The sequence below is a fragment of the Mobula birostris genome, unplaced genomic scaffold, assembly GCF_030028105.1.
Source record: "Mobula birostris isolate sMobBir1 unplaced genomic scaffold, sMobBir1.hap1 scaffold_433, whole genome shotgun sequence".
NCBI classification, from domain to species: Eukaryota; Metazoa; Chordata; class Chondrichthyes; order Myliobatiformes; family Myliobatidae; genus Mobula; species Mobula birostris.
In genome coordinates, this window is record NW_027277434.1 from 181,623 (window position 1) to 205,124 (window position 23,502).

Genomic DNA, 23,502 nt, shown 5'->3' on the forward strand with positions numbered 1-23,502 from the left:
TTTATAGGTTTTTTAGTTGCCTTTTGTTGTATTTTAAAATCTTCCCAATCATTCAACTTCCACTCACTTTTGTTACCTTTGTTACTTTTTTGCCCTTTCCTGGGGACATATCTATCCTGCGCCTTGTGAAATATTCCCAGAAACACCAGACATCTCTGCTTTGCCATCATCCCTGCCAGTACCCTCCTCCAATCCACCTGGTAAAGCTCCTCTCTCATGCCTCTGCAATTCCCTTTATTCGATTGTGACATTGATACATGCTTCTCCCTCTCAAATTGCAGTATGAATTCAATCATATAATGATCACAGAGGGACTGGAGTCACTGCAGCGGATGTCAGTGACTGGTGTCTGACAGAACACAGACTCTCACTGGGTCCTGGGTGTACAAGAGGTGTTGGATGGTTAGCACAGTGGTGATGGGCCAAAGGGGTCTCTGACACTTAGACTCTTTGTTTTAAATTGTGTTTTAAATCAATTGTGTTAGGAATAATTCAGCTGTTGAACTCCAAGAAATATTGAACAACATCAAGTTCAAATGGTGTGGTGTTGAAAAATCCTTATCCAGCTGAGTTTTCCACAAAATGTTTAATAACATTTACAAGATATAGTCTTGAACCATTCAAAATACTGTGTGCATTACAGATATACTTCCAGACGAGGGGGAATGGGGACTACGATGGAAGGAACAAGGAGGAAAGAGTTGTGTTGGGATTGAGAGGGATAATGAATTAGCCATGATGAAATGGCAAAGCACACTCGAAGGGCCAAATTCCTCCTGTATCATTTTGGTCGTCTTCTGCCCTGAGCCACGGGTAACCACTGCCACCTGCCGTATACTCACAGAACTGCAGGCTAGTTTAGCATTCGCCCCAGGGGCATCTCATTCACCCCCTCCCACCCCAGCAGGGTTGTGTCAGTGACAGAACCACTGAGTGGGGAGGGGTGTTAGTGTTGGAGGGGTCACGGAGATGGGAAGTGGCATAGGGGTCGGAGGAGGGACGGGTTACAGAGACAGGGTGGAGGGACGGAGAGTCCCAGAGAAGGGTGTGGGGAGGGGGGGGGTGCGGTGTGGAGGTGTAGATTCCAGAGGCGTTCACAGAGACAGGGAGGCGTGTAGGGGCCGGAAGGGTTACAGAGACAGGGGGGAATGTTGGGACCTGAGGGGGATACAAAGACAGGGTGGGGGTAGTTAATGAATGGAAGTGTGTAGTATCATGACCCCGTGTCGGAGAGGTGACACTGGTTGGGTGGGCCCATGGCTGTTGTGTGTCCAGCCAGAGTGAGTCAGGAACACAGGCAGTGTTTGGGAGACGTTGTGGTTTACACTTTGTGAACAAGGAATCCAGTGAGCGAGGGGTCTGGAGCCCTTCCTTCAGCAGTGGCTGCTCTCCAGCCAGTGATCCAGCGATGCAGAGACCCGATACGCCAGAGACCAGGGGCCGGTGGATCCTGTGATTCCTCTCTTGTCCAGTGCCACATCCAGCCAATGGTGTATTCATTCGGTGGACCCCCCCCCCCACCCCCCGGGGTGCAGGGAGGGGTAAGCGGTAGCGATCACGGGAGTCCATGATGCAGCCCAGAATCAGGAGGACTGGGGTCTGTGGCTCGGCACGAACTCCGAAAGGATGATGCGCGCTAGCTGCATGTTGTTGCTGGAGATGGACAGCGCCTTGTGGATCTCTTCAAGTGGGAATCCCTCCCTCTGCAGCGTGGCACAGGCCGCCGGATCGATTGGGGGGAGCTCCACTGGGTGACCTATCAGGAGCAGAGCAGACTGGAGTGGGGGCAGAGCAGAGAATTCGCCACCACCCCTCCAGCCCCACAATGACCCCGAACCCCACCATCCCCGCTGAACCTCATTCCCTCCTCTTCGCAATCCTAACCCTAATGAAACCCCCACACCCGCTGCTAACCCACAATCTACCCAGGACCCTCCCCTTCAACTTCCTTACACCAGTAATCAATTCCGATCCCTTCTCGCCGTCCAACAACTCCAATCTCCTCTTCCCACTCTCTGCAAATCTTATTGCCCACCCTCCCCCCATGCCAGGCACAGCCTGACCACCCACCTGGGGGGCATCTCGGCGACTGTGACAGTGAGGAGGCTCCACACGCAGTCTGGCCTGGCCTGTGGGCAGTGAGGACACAGTTAGGGGTGAGGGTCAGAGTCCCCGGTCATGAACACGGTGGGGGAGGGGGCAACAGGGTCATGTGAGATGCGAGGCACAGCAAGGAGGGAGGGACAGCAAATAGGGTGGTGTTGGTGGGAGGGATGAGGAGGGGATGGAGGGACTGATGAGGAGGGTTTTAAGAAGGCTGGTTGGTGTGTGTCTGTGTGAGGAGAGGACAGAGAGAGGGATGTGGAGGGTTTCAGGAAGGGTAGTGAGGGCAGTGTCAGTGGGAGGGATGAGGAGGGGACAGAGGGACAGGTGTGGAGGGTTTCAGGAAGGGTAGTGAGGGTGGTGTCAGTGGGAGGGATGAGGAGGGGACAGAGGGACAGGTGTGGAGGGTTTCAGGAAGGGTAGTGAAGGTGGTGTCAGTGGGAGGGATGAGGAGGGTCGGAGGGACAGGTGCGGAGGGTTTCAGGAAGGGTAGTGAGGGCAGTGTCAGTGGGAGGGTTGAGGAGGGGACAGAGGGATAGGTGTGGAGGGTTTCAGGAAGGGTAGTGAGGGCGGTGTCAGTGGGAGGGATGAGGAGGGTCGGAGGGACAGGTGTGGAGGGTTTCAGGAAGGGTGGTGAGGGCGGTGTCAGTGGGAGGGATGAGGAGGGGACGGAGGGATTGGTGTGGGGGGTTTCAGGAAGGGTAGTGAGGGTGGTGTCAGTGGGAGAGATGAGGAGGGTCGGAGGGACAGGTGTGGAGGGTTTCAGGAAGGGTAGTGAGGGTGGTTTCAGTGGGAGGGATGAGGAGGGGACGGAGGGATTGGTATGGAGGGTTTCAGGAAGGGTAGTGAGGGCAGTGTCAGTGGGAGGGATGAGGAGGGTCAGAGGGACAGATGTGGAGGGTTTCAGGAAGGGTAGTGAGGGCGGTGTCAGTGGGAGGGATGAGGAGAGGACAGAGGGACAGATGTGGAGGGTTTCAGGAAGGGTAGTGAGGGCGGTGTCAGTGGGAGGGATGAGGAGAGGACAGAGGGACAGATGTGGAGGGTTTCAGGAAGGGTAGTGAGGACAGTGTCAGTGGGAGGGATGAGGAGGGTTGGAGGGACAGGTGTGGAGGGTTTCAGGAAGGGTAGTGAGGGTGGTGTCAGTGGGAAGGATGAGGAGGAGACAGAGGGACAGGTGTGGAGGGTTTCAGGAAGGGTAGTGAGGGTGGTGTCAGTGGGAGGGATGAGGAGGGGACAGAGGGACAGGTGTGAAGGGTTTCAGGAAGGGTAGTGAGGGTGGTGTCAGTGGGAGGGATGAGGAGGGTCGGAGGGACAGGTGTGGAAGGTTTCAGGAAGGGTAGTGAGGGTGGTGTCAGTGGGAGGGATGAGGAGGGGATGGAGGGATTCGTGTGGAGGGTTTCAGGAAGGGTAGTGAGGGCAGTGTCACTGGGAGGGATGAGGAGGGGACGGAGGGATTGATGTGGAGGGTTTCAGGAAGGATAGTGAGGGTGGTGTCAGTGGGAGGGATGAGGAGGAGTGTCTCCTTGTTTTGGGGTGTGTGAGTTATCTGGGAGTGGGGGGGGTGGTGATGAAGAGGGTCTTAATGGGAGGGGTGACTGCAGGGCCGGTGGCAGGAGAGGGTGAAGTAGAGAAGAATGAGGTGGGGAGGCAGAGAGAACTTTTACCCTGTGAGCCTCCCTGTGACGGGGAGAGAGTGTGTGAGAGTCCCATTGTTAGGGCCGGGCTTTGTGCAGATTGCCGACAAGTCCGTCACCTCTTCCTCGTCCTCGTCATCTTCCTCACTCCACCAGTCCAGGTGGGAGAGCGAAGAGCAGCCAGGCAGCCTACTCACAGCCAGACAGCGGTGAGACGAGGGGGTGGGGTGACGAGACAGGGCGTGGGGAGACAATGCCACGTACGGTAGGTGAGGCGGGGAGCGGGGTGGTGATGCAGGGAGATGGATCAGGAAGACAAGATGGGGAAGCAAGTCAGCAGTGGGATGACAAGACAGGGTTCAGTGAGACAGGATGGGAAGGTTACACAGGGGCAAGAGGGGACGAGACAGATGTGGGGACACAGGCAGGCATGAAGGGAGGTGAGACAGGGAGACAAGAGGATTCACGGTGCAGAGATTTGGGGAGACAGATGGAGATGAGACAGACGGCAGGATGTGGAGACGACAGGGGTACAGGGGTGTTTACGCAGGGGACAGGGAGTGGAGACAGCCACAGGGAGACCGGGAGAGAGGGTGCACGAGTCAGGTATGGGATTAACAGGTGTAGACAAATCCGAAGACAGGTGTAAACAGACAGAAATTGACAGGCAGGAAGAGAGAGGCAAGGACATGGAGAGACACAGGTGGGTACAGACAGACAGGGTGAGATGGGGAGTGACAGGCAAAGACAATGGGGAGGACAGAGAGAGACAATTGGGGGGACACCAGGGGAAACAAGTGGAGAGCGACAGGCAAGGGAAATGGGGAGATACAGGCAGAGACAGACAGGGAGAGAGAAAATTATCATTATTCACTGATTAAATTTAGTTCCGCTGAGACACCGGGGAAAAGGGGGGTGGCGGAGGGGATGGAGGAAATTGGAAAGAGTAGGGAAGTTAAGATGAAAATATGAGGAGGGATAAGAAGAAGGGAAGGGGTAGTTGGAGATAAGTGCATACAGGGAAAAAGAGGAGAGGGGAATGGTTGAGATGGGGGAAGGGGGAGAGAGTGGGGGAAGAGGGGGGAGTGCGTGGTGGGAGACAGAGTTGGGAGTTGGAGAGTGTGTGGGTGGAGAGAGAGAGCAGGGGTGGAGAGAGCTAGAGGGGGGATAGAGAGGGGGCTAGAGAGGGGGATAGAGAAGGGTAGAGAGAGGGTAGAGAGAGAGGGTGCAGAGAGAGAGTAGAGAGAGAGGGTAGAGAGAGAAGGTAGGAGGACAGGTGGGGGAATGGGGAAGAAGGGAGAGGAGGAGAGGGGAAGAAGGGAAGAGGGGAGGAGAGGGGAAGAGGGGAGGAGAGGGGAGAGATGGAAGGGAGATGGAGATGGGATGGTAGAAGGTGGAGGGGTGATGGAAGGGGAGAGTGGGAGTTGGAGGATAGTAGGTGTGGGGGGAGAGTGAGGGGATGAGAGTGGGAGAGGTGAGAATGGGAGGGAGGAGAGTGGGAGGGGCGAGAGGGAAGAGGCTAGGAGTGGGGGAGGAGAGCGGAAGAAGGGAAGAGGGGAGGAGAGGGGAAGTGGAAGATGCAGGGAGTAGATGAGGGGAGTGGGAGAAATGGGGAAGAGGAGATTTTTGAGCAGTAGAAAATGAAGAGGGGGTTGAAGAGATGGAGGGGGCTGACAAGATTTCGAATCTTACTGTGCGGTTGAGTTCAGGTCAATCGAGTTTCTGTCGGCAGTGGAGAGGTGGGGTTGGGGCTGTGGCTCTGTATATTTCGGGTCCACGTCAATGTCCAGGCGGGTCTCCTAGTGGATGAGAGGGAAGGTCAGGCCAGCCCCTCAACACCAACCGCTGTTGTGATATGTGGTTTGTCGGTGCACCATGGTCTGGAGGAAGGTTGATTTGTTTGGTTGTACATATGGTGACAATAAAATTGAACCTTTATAAACCTCTGTGAGGTCACCCCTCGACCTTCTTCGCTCCAGGGATGACAGTCCCAGTCTGTCAAGTCTCTCCTGATAACTCACGCCCTCCAGTCCCGGAAACATCCTCGTGAATCTTTCCTGCACCCTCTCCAGCTTAATGACATCCTTCCTATAGCTGGGTGACCAGAACCGCACAGAGTACTCCAAGCGCGGTCTTACCAACGTCTTGTACAAGTATCACATAGTATCACAACTCGTTTCCTCTGTGCCCTGACCAGTGACCACCTGCATCTCAGACACCTTCTTCGCCAACCTGTTTATTGAACAGTCAAACAAACTTCTACAGGTGTACTGCTGGAAGTGTCCTGACTGGTAGCACCATGACCTGGTGCGGCAATTTGAATGTGAAGAACATTGGAATCTGCAGAGAGCAGCAGATTCTGCCCAATATACCATAGGCACCTCCCTCCCCACCATCAGCAGTATCTACAAGAGATGCTGCCTCAAAAAGACAACATCCATCAAAGGTCCACGCCATGCCATCTTCTCACGCCTCCCATCGGGCAGGAGGTACAGCAGCTTGAGGTTCCACACCTGGTTCATGAACAGCTACTTCCATTCAACCATTCTGCAATCAACTCGTACAACCCTTTCACAGGGCTGAACGGTGAACTACTTAAGGGAAGCATAAGGGGAATCTTATTTGCTCCGAGTGTGGTGAGCGAGTGCAACGAGCTGCCAGTGTAAGTGGTGAGTGCGAGCTTAATTTCAACATTTAAGACAAATTTGGACAGGTCCATGGATGGTAGGAGTATGGAGACCTGTGGTTTGAGTGACGGTCGATGGGAGTAGGCAGTAGTAAATGATCTGGCACAGACTAGATGGGCCAAAGGGCCTGTTTCTGCGCTGTGGATGCCAATGACTGTATCACTTTAATCACACCTCAGTATGACAAAAGTGGGATGACCACTTTGATCACTTTAAACGAAGAGTTTTTTTTTGCACTAAATGTGTTCTTTCTTGAAAAAATTATGTATAGCATAAGTTATATTTGTATTTTTTGGGTATGTTGTGTATCTGATGCTGTGAGCATCGGATGCTGCCACAAGTAAATTTTTCATTGCCCACATGCAGTTTGAGTAATTGTGTTACTAGTCTCAGGGAACCATATGCCTGTATCTCCGTGTTTCTCTGTTCTACAACACTCCCCAGGCCTCACTCTTTACTGTACAAGTCCCAGCCTTGTTTCACTTCCCAAACTGTGTCCATGCACTTGCCTGTGTTAAACTTCACCTGCCATTCCTCGGCCCAGTTCCCCAGCTGACCCTGATCCCACTGTGACCTGAGAGACCCTTTTCCACTGTCCACCCTGTGTGATACCATCCATTGCATACTGAACACATCACGTGCACCCGTCACCACTCTCGTCCTCACCCGTCCTCCTGAGAGACCTTTTCCTCACTGTCTACCGCACCACCCAGTGTGTAACGCACCAGGCATGTCACCAAAACCCGTCACCACCAGGATGTGGTCTACAAATTACAACAGGACATAGGAAATGCATGCCTAAAGGGCAATGTTACAATCATCATGGGCGTTTCAATATGCAGGTTGATTTGGAAACTTAGTTTGGTGCAGGATTCCAGGGGGGGTTAATTTCTAGAGTGCCTACGAGACAGCTTTTTAGAGTCCACGAGAGGATCAGCTATTCTGGGCTAGGTGTTGTGCAATGAAACAGAATTGATTAGAGAGCATAAGGTAAAGGAACCCTAAGGAGAGGTGTTCATAATATGATCGACTTCACCCTGAGATTTCATCCACTCGCTCCGACCGGAAGGGCCTGGCGCCAGCATCGAGACCATAAACAAAGACGGGGGAAGCGTGGAGGTTTGCGTGCTAGGCTAAGACTAAATCCACACTGGCCAGCGCTACCTAGCATCTTCCTCGCCAATGTTCCGTCTCTGATAAGCAAGCTGGATGAACTAAGGACTTGGACCCTCATACAAAGAAGGCTTCTGGATTGCAACATCATGTTTTTTACGGAGACGTGGTTAAACAGTGATGTTCCAAACAACGTGATGGAACTGGAAGGGCGCACGGTCTTCAGGGCTGACAGAGCTGCAACAGCGACAGGTAAAAGTAGGGGAGGTGGTTTATGCATCTACGTGAATCGATCATGGTGCACTAACTCTACCATTGCTGACATTTATTGCTTTGCTGATTTGGAATACCTGATTATTAAGTGCAGACTTTTTTATCAACCTCGAGCGTTTACATGCATCATTGCTGTCGCAGTTTATGTACCACTGGATGTTAATGCTAAGGTAGCCATGAAAGACCTCAGTGCTACTATTAGCAAGCTGCCGAGATTGCATCCAGACGGAGCCTTTATTGTCGCTGGGGACTTTGTAACCTACATACCGTGTTTCCAAAATTTTACCAAAATGTATCATGCACCACAAGGGGAAATAAAACATTAGATCATGTCTACACAAATGTGGCTGACACTTACAAAGCCACTACCCTCCCCCACCTGGGACAGTGGGACCATCTTTCATTGTTTCTGATTCACAAGTATAGCCCGGTCATTAAACGCGTGAAACCCACAATCAAGACTGTTACGATCTGGCTGGAGAGTGCTGACTCTGCTCTTCAGCACCAACTCCAGCACACAGACTGGAGCACGTTTGCTGCCCATGCCACCACAGACTCTCAGATTAACATTAACTTATATACCAACTCTGTCCTTGAGCACATCAACAAGTGTGCAGATAGAGTGACATCACAAAAACAAATAAAAGTTTTCCCCAATCAGAAACCATGGATGAACAGAAAAGTTCTCCTCCTGCTTAAAGCCAGAGATTCAGCCTTCAGGTCTGGAGACTGGGAGACTTACAGCTCAGCCAGGGCCAACATGGGGAGGGGAATCTCTCAGGCTAAACACATATACAAACAGAGAATCGAGGAGCATTTCAACTCCTCAGAGAACTGGCGCATGTGACAAGGCATACAGGTCATTACAGACTTCAAACCACCTAGTACTGTGCCCCCTTCCAGCTCTGCTACCCTCCCTGATGAGCTCAATTACTTCTACGCTCGCTTTGACCGAGAGAACAAGGAGGTCACCCTCAAAGCGGATCTCCCACCTGGTGAACTGCCTCTCTCACTTTCCACCTCCGATATTTGCGCCACCCTGAGCAGGGTGAATGTACGGAAGGCAACTGGTCCAGATGGAATACCTGGCCGTGTGCTCAGAGTCTGAGCAGGGCAGTTGGCTGGGGTCTTCAAAGACATTTTTAATCTGTCCATGGCCAAGGCCATTGTCCCCACAAGCTTCAAGATTGCCACCATCGTGCCAGTGCCAAAGCATTCCACTGCCACGGGCCTGAATGACTTCCGCCCAGTTGCACTCACCCCCATCATTGCAAAGTGCTTTGAGAGACTGGTTCTATCACATCTGAAATTCTGTCTGCCCACTACCCTGGACCCCCATCAATTTGCCTATCGCACCAACAGGTCAACAGAGGACGCCATCTCCACGGCACTTCACTTTGCCCTGACTCACCTGGACAGCCTCAACTCTTATGTCAGAATGCTGTTCATTGACTTTAGTTCAGCATTCAATACTGTGATCCCCTCCAAGCTGATCACCAAACTTCGCCAGCTTGGTATCAGCTCATCCCTCTGCAATAGGACCTTGGACTTTCTGACTAACAGACCCTAATCAGTTAAGTTAGACAACCTCTCCCCCTCCACTCTCACCCTGAACACCGGCGTGCCTCAAGGCTGTGTGCTGAGCCCTCTTCTGTACTCCCTTTTCACCTATGACTGCGTTCCTGTACATGGTTCTAACTCCATAATCAAGTTCGCAGACGACACCACAGTGGTTGGCCTGATCAGAAGGGATGATGACACGGCCTACAGGGATGAGGTCTAGCACCTGGCCGCGTGGTGTGCCGACAACAACCTGGCCTTTAACACCCAGAAGGCCAAGGAGATCACTGTGGACCTCAGGCATGCTGGGAGCCACACTCATGTCCCCATCTACATCAACGGAGCTGTGGTGGAGCGTGTATCAAGCTTCAAATTCCTTGGTGTCCACCTTTCTGAGGATCTCACCTGGTCCCTGGACTCCTCCATCCTGCTGAAAAAGGTGGAACAGCGCCTTTATTTCCTGCGGAGCATCAAAGAAGCTCACCGCTGTCCCAGAATACTGACGGACTTTTACTGCTGTGCCATTGAGAGCATACCCACCAACTGCATCTCAGTGTGGTATGGCAATTGTCCTGTATTGGACTGCAAAGCACTCCAGCGGGTGAAAACTGCCCAGCGGATTATCGGCACCCAATTGCCCACCATTGAGAACATCTACCATAAACGCTGCCTGGGCAGGGCGAAAAGCATTATCAAGGATGCATCTCACCCTAACCATGGACTTTTTACTCTCCTCCCATCCGGTAGGCGCTACAGGAGCCTCTGCTCCCGCACCAGTAGGCACAGGAAGAGCTTCTTCCCTGAGGCTGTGACCCTGCTGAACCTCACATCACAGCGCTAAGCAGTATTACACCCATATTGGACTGTCTCAGTACTTTTATATTTGTGTGCTGTAGCACCTACTTCTTATTCGCAGTTATTTTGTAAATAACACTATTCTTTGCATTTCTGGTCAGATGCTAACTGCATTTCATTGGCTTTTTATCTGTACTCGGCACAGTGACAATAAAGTTGCATCTAATCTAATCTAATCTAATTTGAGAAGGAGAAGCTAAAGTCAGATGTATCACTGTTACAGTGGAATAAATGTAATTACAAAAGCTTGAGAGAGGAGTTGGCCAGAATTGATTGTAAAAGAACACTGACAGAGATGATGGCAGAGCAATCTAGAAGCAACTTGGAAGTCAAGTCAAGTTTATTGATAAAGCACATTTAAAAATAATCCATGTTGACCAAAGTGCTGTACAATTCATAACAGGTTGCTAAAATTACAAATACAAGAAACACAGATATACACAACAAGGCACACAACTTATAGGCACAAAATAAACAACACATGAGCCTAAGCACAAGCCAAAAAATCAGCCACATCAGGAAGACTTAAACACTAGAAGGCACAAGTTATATACATCCCAAAGAAGAAGAAGTATTCAGAAGGAAAGATGACACAACTATGGCTAACAAGAGAGTCAAAGCCAACATAAAGGCCAAAGAACTGTCATATAATAGAGCAAATATTTGTGAGAAGTTAGAGGATTGGGATACTTTAAAAACCCAACAGGAGGTAAATAAAAAAAGTAATTAAGAAGGTAAAGTTGGAATACAAAAGAAAGTTATCCAATAATATTAAAGTGGATACCAGAAGTTTCTTCAGATATATAAATTGTAAAACAGAGATGAGCATGGATATCAGACCTCTGGACAAAAAAAAAAGATGCTGGAGAGGTAGTAATATGGAACAGTGGACTAACCAACAAACTGATTAAATATTTTGGCAGCATTCTTCACTGTGGAAGGCACTAGCAGTATGTTGGAAGTTCCAGGTGTAAGGAGTCATGGATTATGTAAAGTTACTATAACTGGCATAACTAAAAAGAAAGTTCTTGGGAAACCGAAAGGTCTGAAGGTAGATAAGGCACTTGGACCAGATGGTGTACACGTCAGGGTTCTGGAGGAGGTAGCTGAAGAGATTGTGGAGGCATTAGTAGTGATCGTTCAAGAATCACTAGATTCTGGAATGGTTCCAAAAGACTGGAAAATTCCACACTTCAAGAAGGGAGAATGGCAAAAAAAAAAGGAAACTACAGGCCAATTAACTTGACCTCAGTGGTTGGGAAGATTTTGGAGTCGATTATTCAGTAGGAGGTCTCAGGCTACTTAGAGGCACATGATAACATAAGCCGTAGTCAGCATGGTTTCCACAAGGGAAAATCTTGCCTGACAAATCTGTTGGAAACAAAGAAATAACAAGCGGGATAGACAAAGGAGAATCAATTGATGTTGTGTACTTGGATTTTCAGAAGGTCTTTGACTAGGTGCCACACGTGAGGCTGCTTACAAACTAGGAGTCCATGGGATTAGAGGAAAGATTCTAGCATAGATAAAGCAGAAGCAAATTAGCAGAACGCAAAGAGTGAGAATAAAGGGAGACTTTTCTGACTGGCTGCAGTGACTAGTGGTGTTCCACAGGAGTCAGTGTTGGGACCGATTTTTTAATGTTATATGTCAATCATTTGGATGATATGAAAAGAGGTGGAGGGGAAGGTAGTTTTGAAGAAGTTGAGAGGCTAGAGAAGGACTTAGATTGGGAGCATGGGCAAAGAAATAGGGGACGGAACACAGTGTCGGAAAGTGTATGGTAATGCACTTTGGAAGAAAACATGAAACGGTTGACTATTTTCTAAATGGAGAGAAAATACAAAAATCTGAGGCACAAAGGGACTTGGAAGTTCTTGTAAACACGAGAAAATCTGCACATGCTGGAAATTCAAGCAACAGACACAAAATGCTGGTGGAACGCAGCAGGCCAGACAGCATCCCTTCTCGACCCGAAATGTCGACTGTGCTTCTTCCTATGGATGCTGTCTGGCCTGCTGCGTTCCACCAGCAATTTGTGTGTGTTGCTGGAAGTTCTTGTGCAGGATTCCTTGAAGGTTAATTTGTAGATTGAGTCTGTAGTGAGGAAGGCAAATGTGATGTTAACATTCATTTCAAGAGAACCTAGAATGAAAAAGCCAGGACGTAATATTGAGAATTTATAAAGCACAGGTGAGGCCTCACTTGGAATATTGTGAGCAATCTTGGGCCCCTTATCATAGAAAGGATGTGCTGACACTGGAGAAGGTTCAAAAGAGTTCAACAGAAATGATTCCAGGATTAAATGGTGTGTCATATGCAGATTGTTTGATGGCTCTTCACTGGAATTCACTGGAATTCAGAAGAACGAGGGGTCACCTCATTGAAGCCTATCAAATGATGAAAAGCTTTCACAGAGCAGATGTGGAAAGGATGTTTCCTATAATGGAACAGTCTAAGACCAGAGGACACAGCCTCAGAATAGAGGGGCGTCCTTTTAAAATGGAGCTGAGGAGAAATTTCTTGAGCTGGAAGTTGGTGAATCTGTGAATTCATTGCCACAGGCAGCTGTTGAGGTCAAGTCTGTACGTATATTTAATGCAGAGGTTGATAAATTGTTGATTGGCCAGCACATGAAGAGATACAGGGAGAAGGCAGGATATTAGGGCCGAGAGGAAAATTGGATAAGTCATGATGAAATGGTAGAGCAGACTCGATGGGCAAATGGCCTAATTCTGCTCCTATATATTACGGTGTTATGGTGTCACCTCTCAACCTCAAAGACCTTCTATACTCTCCACCACACCACCCAGGGTGGTGTCATCTGTAACATACCGACCACGTCACCAATACCCATCACCACCCCTCATCCTCACCCCTACCTCCTTACGCCCGCCACTCCTTGCCCTCACCCTCTCCATCCTCAACCCTATCTCTATACCTCCCTGCTCACCCCTGCCCCGATATCCTTCCTCCTCAGCTCCTCCCTCCTCACTCAAACCACTCCTCCTGAGGCCCTACCCATCCTTCACTGCCACCCCCCTGAGCTTTCTTCACCCTCACCACTGCTACGTGCCGGCGCTCAGCGCCCCTGCGGCCAAGGAGGTCCCAGGCAGTCAGCTCGGTGCCCTGGCGATGCCCGGCTCCTCTCCTGGAAATGGGAACCCTCGGCAGGGGACGGTTCCTCATCCGCTCCTGGATCAGTGTCAAGACAGGCAGCTCTACCGTGGCCGGCACCTTTGGACTGGCCTGAGGGACAGAGAGGAAGAGGGTGAGGCAGACGTAGGAGGAGGGTGTAGAGGGGGGTGGTGGAGGGGGAGAAGGGTGTAGGGGAAAAGGGGTGGGGAGGAGGGGCAGGTGAGAGAGGGGGAGTGGGGGGTAGGGGTTAGGTGATGTTGAGAAGAGAAAAGGGAAGGTGAGGGTGATGAGAAGACAAGGGACAGTAGGTGTGAATGGAGGAGAGTGGAATGAGGAAGAGGATGTGGTAGAAGAGCAGGTTGGAGAGGATGAGCGGTGAGGGGGTGGGAAATGAAAGGGAAGGGATATTTGGGGGTAGGTGAATGGGTTAGCATTAGGAAGATATGGGGGAGGTGAAGTGAGAGAGAGGGGAGGGGTTGAGAGAGACTTAAATGTTTGTTTCTTCTGGTACATACCCTCCTGATCCTGTTCTCCCTTCCCTCCCCACACCCTCCTTCCTTCCCCTTCCACCCTCTCTCCCTCCTCCCACCCTCCTCCCTATTCTTCCTTTGTCACCTCCCCCTCCCCATGTGTAGCTGTGGGCAGTCACAGACAAGGAGACAGTGGGAGGGTGGGGAAGAAGTTCAGAGTGCAGAACTCTGAAATCCTTTCCCCTGCCCTCGGAGAGATCCTCCTATTACACTCCCAAACTCCCGACTGAGACCTCACCACTCCCCTGTCCCATGGGTAAGGCAGGGTGTAGGTGAGTCGGGGTACAGATTCAGGGGAATAGAGTCATGGGAGTTGGGTGTTGGAGTTGGTTTTGGGGTGGAGAGGGATGGTTTGGGATCCAAGGAGAAGGTGGGGCCGAGAGTGTGAGGTGTCCCGGGGAACTGAGGGTGCAAGAGGAGATGGGTGAGGGGTCCCACGGTGAGGTATTGATCTTACCTGGGGCACAGAGGGTGGACTGCCGAACCTGCGGCAGGGAGGTTGAGGGACACGGCCGTTACCCTGGGAACCCGACAGGTCAGTCCGTGGTGGGACAGGGGGACAAGCAGGCGGGGTCTCCGGGTGGTCTCGGTTCTCCTGTGGGGTGAGCAGAGAAAGAAGTGTCAGATCATAGAATGTGGACCAGTACTGTACAGGAACAGGCCCCTTACCCACAGGACCAGGCCCTTCAGCCCACAGGGACTGTGCTGAAAACATTGCCAAATTAAACTAATCCCGACAGTCTGCACGAGTCCATTTCCCTCCATCCATACGACCAGAAGACATAGGAGCAGAATTAGGCCATTGAACCCAGCGTGTCTGCCTCACTATTCCATCATGGCTGATATATTATATGTCTCAAAGCCATTCTCCTGCCTTCTCCCTGTAATGTCTGATGCCCTGACTAATCAAGAACCTATTAACCTCCAGTTTAAATATACTGAAAAACTTGGCCTCCATAGCCATCTGTGGCAATGAATTCCAAAGATTTGTCATACTTGTTCTCATTCCTCAACTCTGTTCGAAGGAGACGTCCTTGTATTTTGAGCCTTTACCCTTTGGCCGAGACGCTCCCACTGTTGGAGACATCCTCTCCATGTCTGTTATCTACATATTTCAATATTTGATGTTTTGGTGATTCCCACCCACTTTATTCTTCTGCAGTCCAGTGAGTGTAGGCCCAGAGCAATCATACATTAACTCGTCCATTCTTTGGTCATTCCTGCAAACCTCCTCTGGACCCCCTCCAATGGCAGTACATCTTTTCTCAGATACGGGACCCAAAACTTGTCACAATACTCCAAGTGCAGTCTGAACGATGCTTTATAAAGTCTCAGCATCACAATCTTGCTTTCACATTCTAGTCCTCTTGAAATGAATGCTAACATTGCATTTGCATTCCTTACCACCAACTCAACCTGCAAGTTAACCTGCAGGGAATCCTGCATGAGGACTCCCAAGTCCCTTTGCACATCCAATTTCTCACAATAGTCTACATAATTACTCATTGTACTTGCCTTCAACACTATCTGCCCCTCCACCTACCTTCATATCATCTGCAAACTTGGATAAAAGTCACCACTTCTGTCATCCAGATCATTTGCATATAACATAAAAGGAAATGGTTCCAACACTGAACTCTGTAGAATACCACTAGTCACCAGTAGCCAGCCAGTAAAGGCTCCCTTTACTCTCACTCTTTGCTTCCTGCCAATCATCCATGCTAGTATATACGATAGGCTCTTATCTTGTTTAGCAGCTTCGTGTGTGGTACCTTGTCAAAGGCTTCCTGAAAATCAAAGTAAACAACACCATTGACTCTGCTTTGTCTATTGTGCCTCTTGTTTTCCTTGAAGAAGGCAAACAGATCTGTCACACAAGACTTTCTGTTGAGGGAAACCATGCTGACTTCAGCTTATTTTATCAAAACCACATCTTTAGTAATGAACTCCAACATCTTCTCAACCACTGCAGTCAGACCAACTAATTTCCTTATTTCTGGCCCTTTCCCTTTTTAAAGAGTGGAGTGACATTTGCAATTTTCCATTCCTCCATCGCCATTCTAGAATCCAGTGATTCAATGACTTCAGCTGGCTCTTTCAGAACCCTGGATAGCAGTCCATCTGGTCCAAGAGAATTATCTGCCTTCTGACCTTTCAGCTTCCCAAGCTCCTCCTCCTTTACAACAGCAACTGCACTCACTTCAGCCACCTGACACTCTTGAATTTCTGCAATACTGATGGTATCATTTGCTGTGAAGGCTGACACAAAATATTTGAGTTCTTCTGCCATTTCTTTGTCCCCCAATACTATCTCTCGAGAGGTGTGATCCAATATCCATTCTTGCCTCTCTTTTACTCTTTATATATGTGAAGAAGCTATTGGTATCCTCTTTTATATTACTGGTTAGCTTACCTTCATAGTTCATCTTTTCTCTCTTTATTGTTTTTTTCAGTTGTCTTCTGGTGATTTTTAAATCGCTTCCCAGTACTGTAGCTTCCCACAATTTGCTGCATTGTATTTCTTCACTTTTGCTTTCATTCTGTCCTAACTTCCCTTGTTGCCATGCTATTCCATCCTCCCTTTAGAAAACTTTTTCATAAGACATGGGAGCAGAATTAGGCCATTTGGCCCGTAGAGTCTGCACTGCCACTTCATCATGGCCGATCCAATTTGCTTTTAGTCCCAATCTCCTGACTTGTCCATGTAACCCTTCATGCCTTCACGAATCGAGCTCCTATCAACCCCTGCCTTCAACACGCTCAATGGCCTGACTTCCACAGATCCACCACTCTATTCTGAGGCTGTGCCCTCTAGTCCTAGGCCTCCGCATCATAGGAAACATTCTTTCCACATCCACTCTGTTGAGGCCTTTCAACATTCAATAGATTTCAATGAGAACCATAGAAACATAGAAAACCTACAGCACAATACAGGCCCTTCGGCCCACAAAGTTGTGCCAAACATATCTCTATCATAGAAATTACTAGGGTTACCCATAGCCCTCTATTTTTCGAAGTTCCATGTACCTATCCAAAAGTCTCTTAAAAGACCATATTGTATCCGCCTCCACCACTGTTGCCAGCAGCCCATTCCACTCACTTACCACTTTCTGCGTAAAAACCTACCCCTGCCGTCTACTCTGTACCTACTCCTAAGCACCTTAAACCTGTGCCCTCTTGTGGCAGCCATTATAGACCTGGGAAAAAGCTTCTGACTATTCACACGATCAATGCCTCTCATCATCTTATACACCTCTATCAGGTCACCTCTCATCCTCCGTCGCTCCAAGAAGAAAAGGCCGATTTCACTCAACCTGTATTCATAAGGCGTGTTTCCCAATCCAGACAACATCCTTGTAAATCTCCTCTGCACCCTTTCTATGGTTTCCACATCCTTCTTGTAGTGAGGTGACCAGAACGGAGCACAGTATTCCAAATGGGGTCTGACCAGGGTCTTATATAGCTGCAACATTACCTCTCGCTCTTAAACTCAATCCCACGATTGATGAAGGCCAATGCACCGTATGCCTTCTTAACCACAGAGTCAACCTGCGCAGCAGCTTTGAATGTCCTATGGACTCAGACCCCAAGATCCCTCTGATCCTCCACACTGCCAAGAGTCACCATTAATCCTATATTCTGCCATCATATTTGACCTACCAAAATGAACCACTTCACACTTATCTGGGTTGAACTCCATCTGCCACTTCTCAGCCCAGTTTTGCATCCTATCAATGTCCTGCTGTAATCTGTGACAGCCCTCCACACTATCCATAACACCCCCAACCTTTGTGTCATCAGCAACCTTACTAACCCATCCCTTCACTTCCTCATCCAGGTCATTTATAAAAATCACGAAGAGTAGGGGACCCAGAACAGATCCCTGAGGCACACCATTGCTGACCGAACTCCATGCAGAATATGACCTGTCTACAACCACTCTTTGCCTTCTGTGGGCAAGCCAGTTCTGGATCCACAAAGCAATGTCCCCTTGGATCCCATGCCTCCTTACTTTGTCAATAAGCCTTGCATGGGATACCTTATCAAATGCCTTACTGAAATCCGTATACACCACATCTACTGCTCTTTCTTCATTGATGAGTTTAGCTGCATCCTCAAAAAATTCAATCAAGCTCATAAGGCACGACCTGCCCTTGACAAAGCCATGCTGACTATTCCTAATCATATTATACTGTACTTCTCCAAATGTTCATAAATCCTGCCTCTCAGGATCTTCTCCATCAACTTACCAACCACTGAAGTAAGACTCCCTGGTCTATAATTTCCTGGGGCCTTGCTTCAATAAGGGAACACTATCCACAACCCTCCAATCCTCCAGAACCTCTCCCGTCCCTATTGATGATGCAAAGATCATCACCAGAGGCTCAGCAATCTCCTCCCTTGTCTCCCACAGTAGCCTGGGATACATCTCATCCGGTCCCGGCAACTTATTCAACTTGATGCTTTTCAAAAGCTCCAGCACATCCTGTTTCTTAATATCTACATGCTCAAGCTTTTCAGTCCATTTCAAGTCATCACTACAATCACCAAATTCCTTTTCCATAGTGAATATTGAAGTAAAATATTCATTAAGTGCCTCTGCTACTTCCTCTGGTTCCATACACATTTTCCCACTGTCACACTTGATAGGTCCTATTCTTTCATGTCTTATCCTCCTTCATTCTTCTGAATTACAGTCAGTACAGGCCCAGAGCCATCAAATGTTCCTCATATGAAAAGCCTTTCAATCCTGGAATCATTTTCATGGACCTCCTTTGAAACCTCTCTAATGTCAGCACATCCTTTCTACAATAAGAAGCCTAAAACTGCTCACAATACTCCAAGTGAGGCATCGGCAGTGCCTTATAAAGCCTCAATATTCACCTTTGGAATAAGTCATGGATGGAGGGAATGTGGTTCCAGAGATGGTCCCACTCTGGATGAGATTCATGTGGTCCCTGAGAAGGTCCCACCATGGGTAGGTGCAGGTGTTCCTAGAGATGGTCAATATATCCAGGTGGCTCCAGAACTGGTCCCATCATCAATGGGGATCAGGTGGTCACACTGCATATGAGGTTTGGGTAGTTACAGAGATGGTCCCACAGTGGATGGGATATACAGTGGCATGCAAATGTTTGGGCACCCCGGTCAAAATTTGTTACTGTGAATAGCTAAGCGAGTAAAAGATGACCTGATTTCCAAAAGGCATAAAATTAAAGATGACACATTTCTTTAATATTTTAAGCAAGATTACTTTTTTTTATTTCCATCTTTTACAATTTCAAAATAACAAAAAAGGAAAGGGCCCAAAGCAAAAGTCTGGGCACCCTGCATGGTCAGTAACAGCCCCTTTGGCAAGTTTCACAGCTTGTAAATGCTTTCTGTAGTCTTTCAATTCTTGTTTAGGTGATCTTTGCCCATTCTTTCTTGCAAAAGGCTTCTAGTTCTGTGAGATTCTTGGGCTGTCTTGCATGCACTGCTCTTTTGAGGTCTATCCACAGATTCTCGATGATGTTTAGGTCGGGGGACTGTGAGGGCCATGGCAAACCTTCCGCTTGCGCATCTTGAGGTAGTCCATTGTGAACTTTGAGGTGTGTTTAGGATCATTATCCTGTTGTAGAAGCCATCCTTTTTTCATCTTCAGCTTTTTTACAGACAGTGCGATGTTTGCTTCCAGAATTTAATTGAATTCATTCTTCCCTCTACCAGTGAAATGCTCCCTGTGCCATTAGCTGCAACATAAGCCCAAAGCATGATCGATCCACCCCTGTGCTTAACAGTTGGAGAGGTGTTCTTTTCATGAAATTCTGCACCCTTTTTTCTCCAAACATATCTTTGTTTATTGCAGCCAAAAAGTTCTATTTTAACTTCATCAGTCCACAGGACTTGTTTCCAAAATGCATCAGGCTTGTTTAGATCTTCCTTTGTAAACTTCTGACATTGAATTTTGTGGTGAGGACACAGGAAAGGTTTTCTTCTGATGACTCTTCCATGAAGGTCATATTTGTGCAGGTGTCACTGCACAGTAGAACAGTGCACCACCACTTCAGAGTCTGCTAAATCTTCCTGAAGGTCTTTTGCAGTCAATCAGGGGTTTTGATTTGCCTTTCTAGCAATCCTTCGAGCAGTTCTCTTGGAAAGTTTTCTTGGTCTTCCAGACCTCAACTTGACCTCCACTGTTCCTGTTAACTGCCATTTCTTAATTACATTACGAACTGAGGAAACGGCTACCTGAAAACGTTTTGCTATCTTCTTATAGCCTTCTCCTGCTTTGTGGGCATCATTTATCTTAATTCTCAGAGTGCTAGGCAGATACTTCGAGGAGCCCATGGCTGCTGATTGTTGGGTCAGGGTTTGAGGAGTCAGGGCATTTATAAAGCTTTGAAATTTGCATCACCTGGCCTTTCCTGACGATGACTGTGAACAAGTCATAGCCCTAACAAGCTAATTAGGTCTGAGACCTTGTTAAAAGTTGTCTGAGAGCTCAAAACTCCCGGAGTGCCCAAACCTTTGCATCATGCTCCTTTTCTTTTCTTCCCCACTCTAAAACTGTACAAAACAAAAATAATACACTAATCTTGCTTAAAATGTTGATTAGAATATTTCATCTTTAACTTTATGACTTTTGGAGATCAGTTCATCTTCATTTAACTATTCACAGTAACAGAAATTTTGACCAGGGATGCCCAAACTTTTGCAGACCACAGTAGATGTTTCCTCATTGCATATATGGTTAGGATGATCCCAGATATGATCCCACTGTGGATGGGGTTCAGTTAGTCTCAGCAAAGTTTCCACCCTGGCTGAGGTTCAGGTTGTTTCAGAGATGGCTGGTGTGGATGGGTTTGAGTGGTCCAAGAGATAGTCACTCTAAAGATGGAGTTCATGTGGTCGCAGTGATGATCCCACCATGGATGGGGTTTGGGTGGTCCCACAAATGGTTCCACTGCCAATGGGGTTTAGATGGTCCCAGTGATTGTTCCACCGTGGCTGGGGTTTGGGTGGTCCCACAGATAGAGAGCAACAATGCCCCAACCTCAGATCTCACCTTGTTGAGCAATGCCAGCTGATCAACCAGGGTCTCCATGTCTTCAAAGTTGTCCTCCTCATCTTCATCCTCTGACTCCACCTCAGCCAGTGGGGCACTGGGGGAGGGACGACACTGACGAGGGGCAAATGGCTCGACCACAATCAGCTGTGTGCCCCGAATCTCACAGCGACAGAAGGGGCAAGTGTGGCCATCAGACTGCTAGAGGAAGAGTGGAGCACTGAGTGAGTTTGGGAGAGTAGACGAAGAGAGTAGTGGGAAAGGAGTGGGAGTTGAAAAGAGTGAGAGTGGGAGGGGTTGAGAATAGTGGAGGGTTGAAAAGAGTGGAGGGTGAGGAGGGCGGGGGAGTGAGGAGAGATGAGGGGTGAGGAGAGCTGGGGGGTGAGGAGAGCGGGGGGGGCGAGGAGAGCGGGGGGCAAGGAGAGCGGGGGGCAAGGAGAGCGGGGGGAGGAGAGCAGTGGGGGTGAGGGGAGAGGGAGTGAGGGAAGAGGGGGAGAGGACGGGAGAGGGGGGTGAGGAGAGTGGAGGGGTGAGGAAAGAGGGGGGTTGAAGAGAGCGGGGGTTGAGGAGAGAGGGGGTTGAGGAGAGAGGGGAGGTTGAGAAGAGAGGGGAGGTTGAGAAGAGCGGGGGGTGGAGAGGGGGGTGAGGAGGGGGGGTGAGGAGAGAGCGAGGTGAGGAGAGAGGGGGTGAGGGAGGGTGGTGAGCAGAGAGGAGGAGGTGAGGAGAGAGGGAGTGAGGAGAGAGCGGAGGTGAGGAGAGGGGGGGTGAGGAGAGGGGAGTGAGGAGAGGGGGGTGAGGAGAGGGGGGGTGAGGAGAGGGGGGGTGAGGAGGGGGGGTGAGGAGAAGGGGGGTGAGGAGAGGGGGGGTGAGGTGTGGGGAATGAGGTGTGGGGAGTGAGGTGTGGGGGTTAAGGGAGGGGGGTTAGCAGAGGGGGGTGACGAGAGAGGGGGTGAGGAGAGTGGGGGTGTGAGGAGAGAGGGGTGAGGTGAGAGAGGGTGGTGAGGAGAGAGGATTGTGAGGAGAGAGGGCTGTGAAGAGAGCGGGGTTGAAGAGAGCGGGGTTGAGGAGGGGAGAGGGGGGTGAGGAGAGTGGGGTGAGGAAAGAGGGGGGTTGAAGAGAGCGGGGGTTGAGGAGAGAGGGGAGGTTGAGAAGAGAGGGGAGACTGAGAAGAGAGGGGAGATTGAGAAGAGCGGGGGGTGGAGAGGGGGGTGAGGAGGGGGGTGAGGAGAGAGCGAGGTGAGGAGAGAGGGGGTGAGGGAGGGTGGTGAGCAGAGAGGAGGAGGTGAGGAGAGCGGGAGTGAGGAGAGAGCGGAGGTGAGGAGAGGGGGGGTGAGGAGAGGGGGTGTGAGGAGAGGGGGTGTGAGGAGAGGGGGTGTGAGGAGAGGGGGGGTTAGGAGAGGGGGGGTTAGGAGAGGGGGGGTTAGGAGAGGGGGGGTTAGGAGATGGAGGTTAGGAGATGGAGGTTAGGAGATGGGTTAGGGGAGGGGGTGAGGAGAGAGGGGGGGTTGAGAAGAGTGTGGGTGTGAGAACAGTGTGGGTGTGAGAAGAGCGGGAGGGAGGAGGAGGTGGTTAGGTGAGGGGGTGAGGGGAGAGGGAGAGGTGAGGAGGGAGGGGGTGAGGAGAGGGGGGGTTGAGAAGAGTGTGGGTGTGAGAAGAGCTGGGGTGTGAGAAGAGCGGGAGGGAGGAGGAGGTGGTTAGGCGAGGGGAGTGTGAGAAGAGTGTGGGTGTGAGAAGAGCGGTGAGGGTGAGAAGAGCGGTGGGGGTGAGAAGAGCGGGGGGTGAGAAGAGCGGGGGGTGAGGGGTTGAGGAGAGAGGTGGGGTGAGAGGATAGGGGGGTTGAGAAGTGCGGGGGGTGAGGAGAGAGGGGGGGTGAGGAGAGAGGGGGTGAGGTGAGAGGTGGGTGAGAGGATAGGGGGGTTGAGAAGTGCGGGGGGTGAGGAGAGGGGTGTGAGGAGAGGGGTGTGAGGAGAGAGGGGGTGTGAGGAGAGAGGGGGTGTGAGGAGAGAGGGGGTTTGAGGAGAGGGGGGTTTGAGGAGAGGGGGGTGACGAGAGCTGGGGGATGAGGAGAGCTAGGGGGTGAGGAGAGAGGTGGGTGAGGAGAGAGATGGGTGAGGAGAGAGGGGTGTGAGGAGAGAGGGGTGAGGAAGGGGGGGTGAGGAGAAGTGGGGGTGAGGAGAGAGGGGGTGTGAGGAGAGAGGGGGTGTGAGGAGAGAGGGGGGTGTGAGGAGAGAGGGGGGGTGTGAGGAGAGAGGGGTGTGAGGAGAGAGGGGTGTGAGGAGAGGGGGTGAGGAGAGAGGGGGGTGAGGAGAGAGGGGGGTGAGGAGAGGGGGGTGAGGAGAGAGGTGGGTGAGGAGAGAGGTGGGTGAGGAGAGAGGTGAGTGAGGAGAGAGGTGAGTGAGGAGAGAGATGGGTGAGGAGAGAGGGGTGTGAGGAGAGAGGGGTGTGAGGAGGGGGAGGTGAGGAGGGGGAGGTGAGGAGAAGTGGGGGTGAGGAGAAGTGGGGGTGAGGAGAGAGGGGGGTAAGGAGAGAGGGAGTGAGGAGAGAGGGGAGTGAGGAGAGAG

General features: G+C 50.2%; 1 protein-coding gene across 1 annotated transcript in view; it reads right to left on the bottom strand.

Moving 5' to 3' along the window:
- Positions 1-567: 567 nt before the first annotated feature.
- Positions 568-23,502, bottom strand: part of LOC140193202 (uncharacterized) — a 47,666-nt gene continuing 24,731 nt past the window's right edge. The window contains exons 2-8 of the mRNA XM_072250602.1: positions 20,942-21,142; positions 14,351-14,488; positions 13,289-13,474; positions 5,430-5,536; positions 3,768-3,926; positions 2,071-2,129; positions 568-1,756 (exon numbers count right to left, since the gene is read on the bottom strand). Of these exons, the coding sequence (XP_072106703.1) occupies positions 1,584-1,756; positions 2,071-2,129; positions 3,768-3,926; positions 5,430-5,536; positions 13,289-13,474; positions 14,351-14,488; positions 20,942-21,142 (1,023 nt within the window). The 3' untranslated portion in view covers positions 568-1,583. The remainder of the gene's footprint in view (positions 1,757-2,070; positions 2,130-3,767; positions 3,927-5,429; positions 5,537-13,288; positions 13,475-14,350; positions 14,489-20,941; positions 21,143-23,502) is intronic.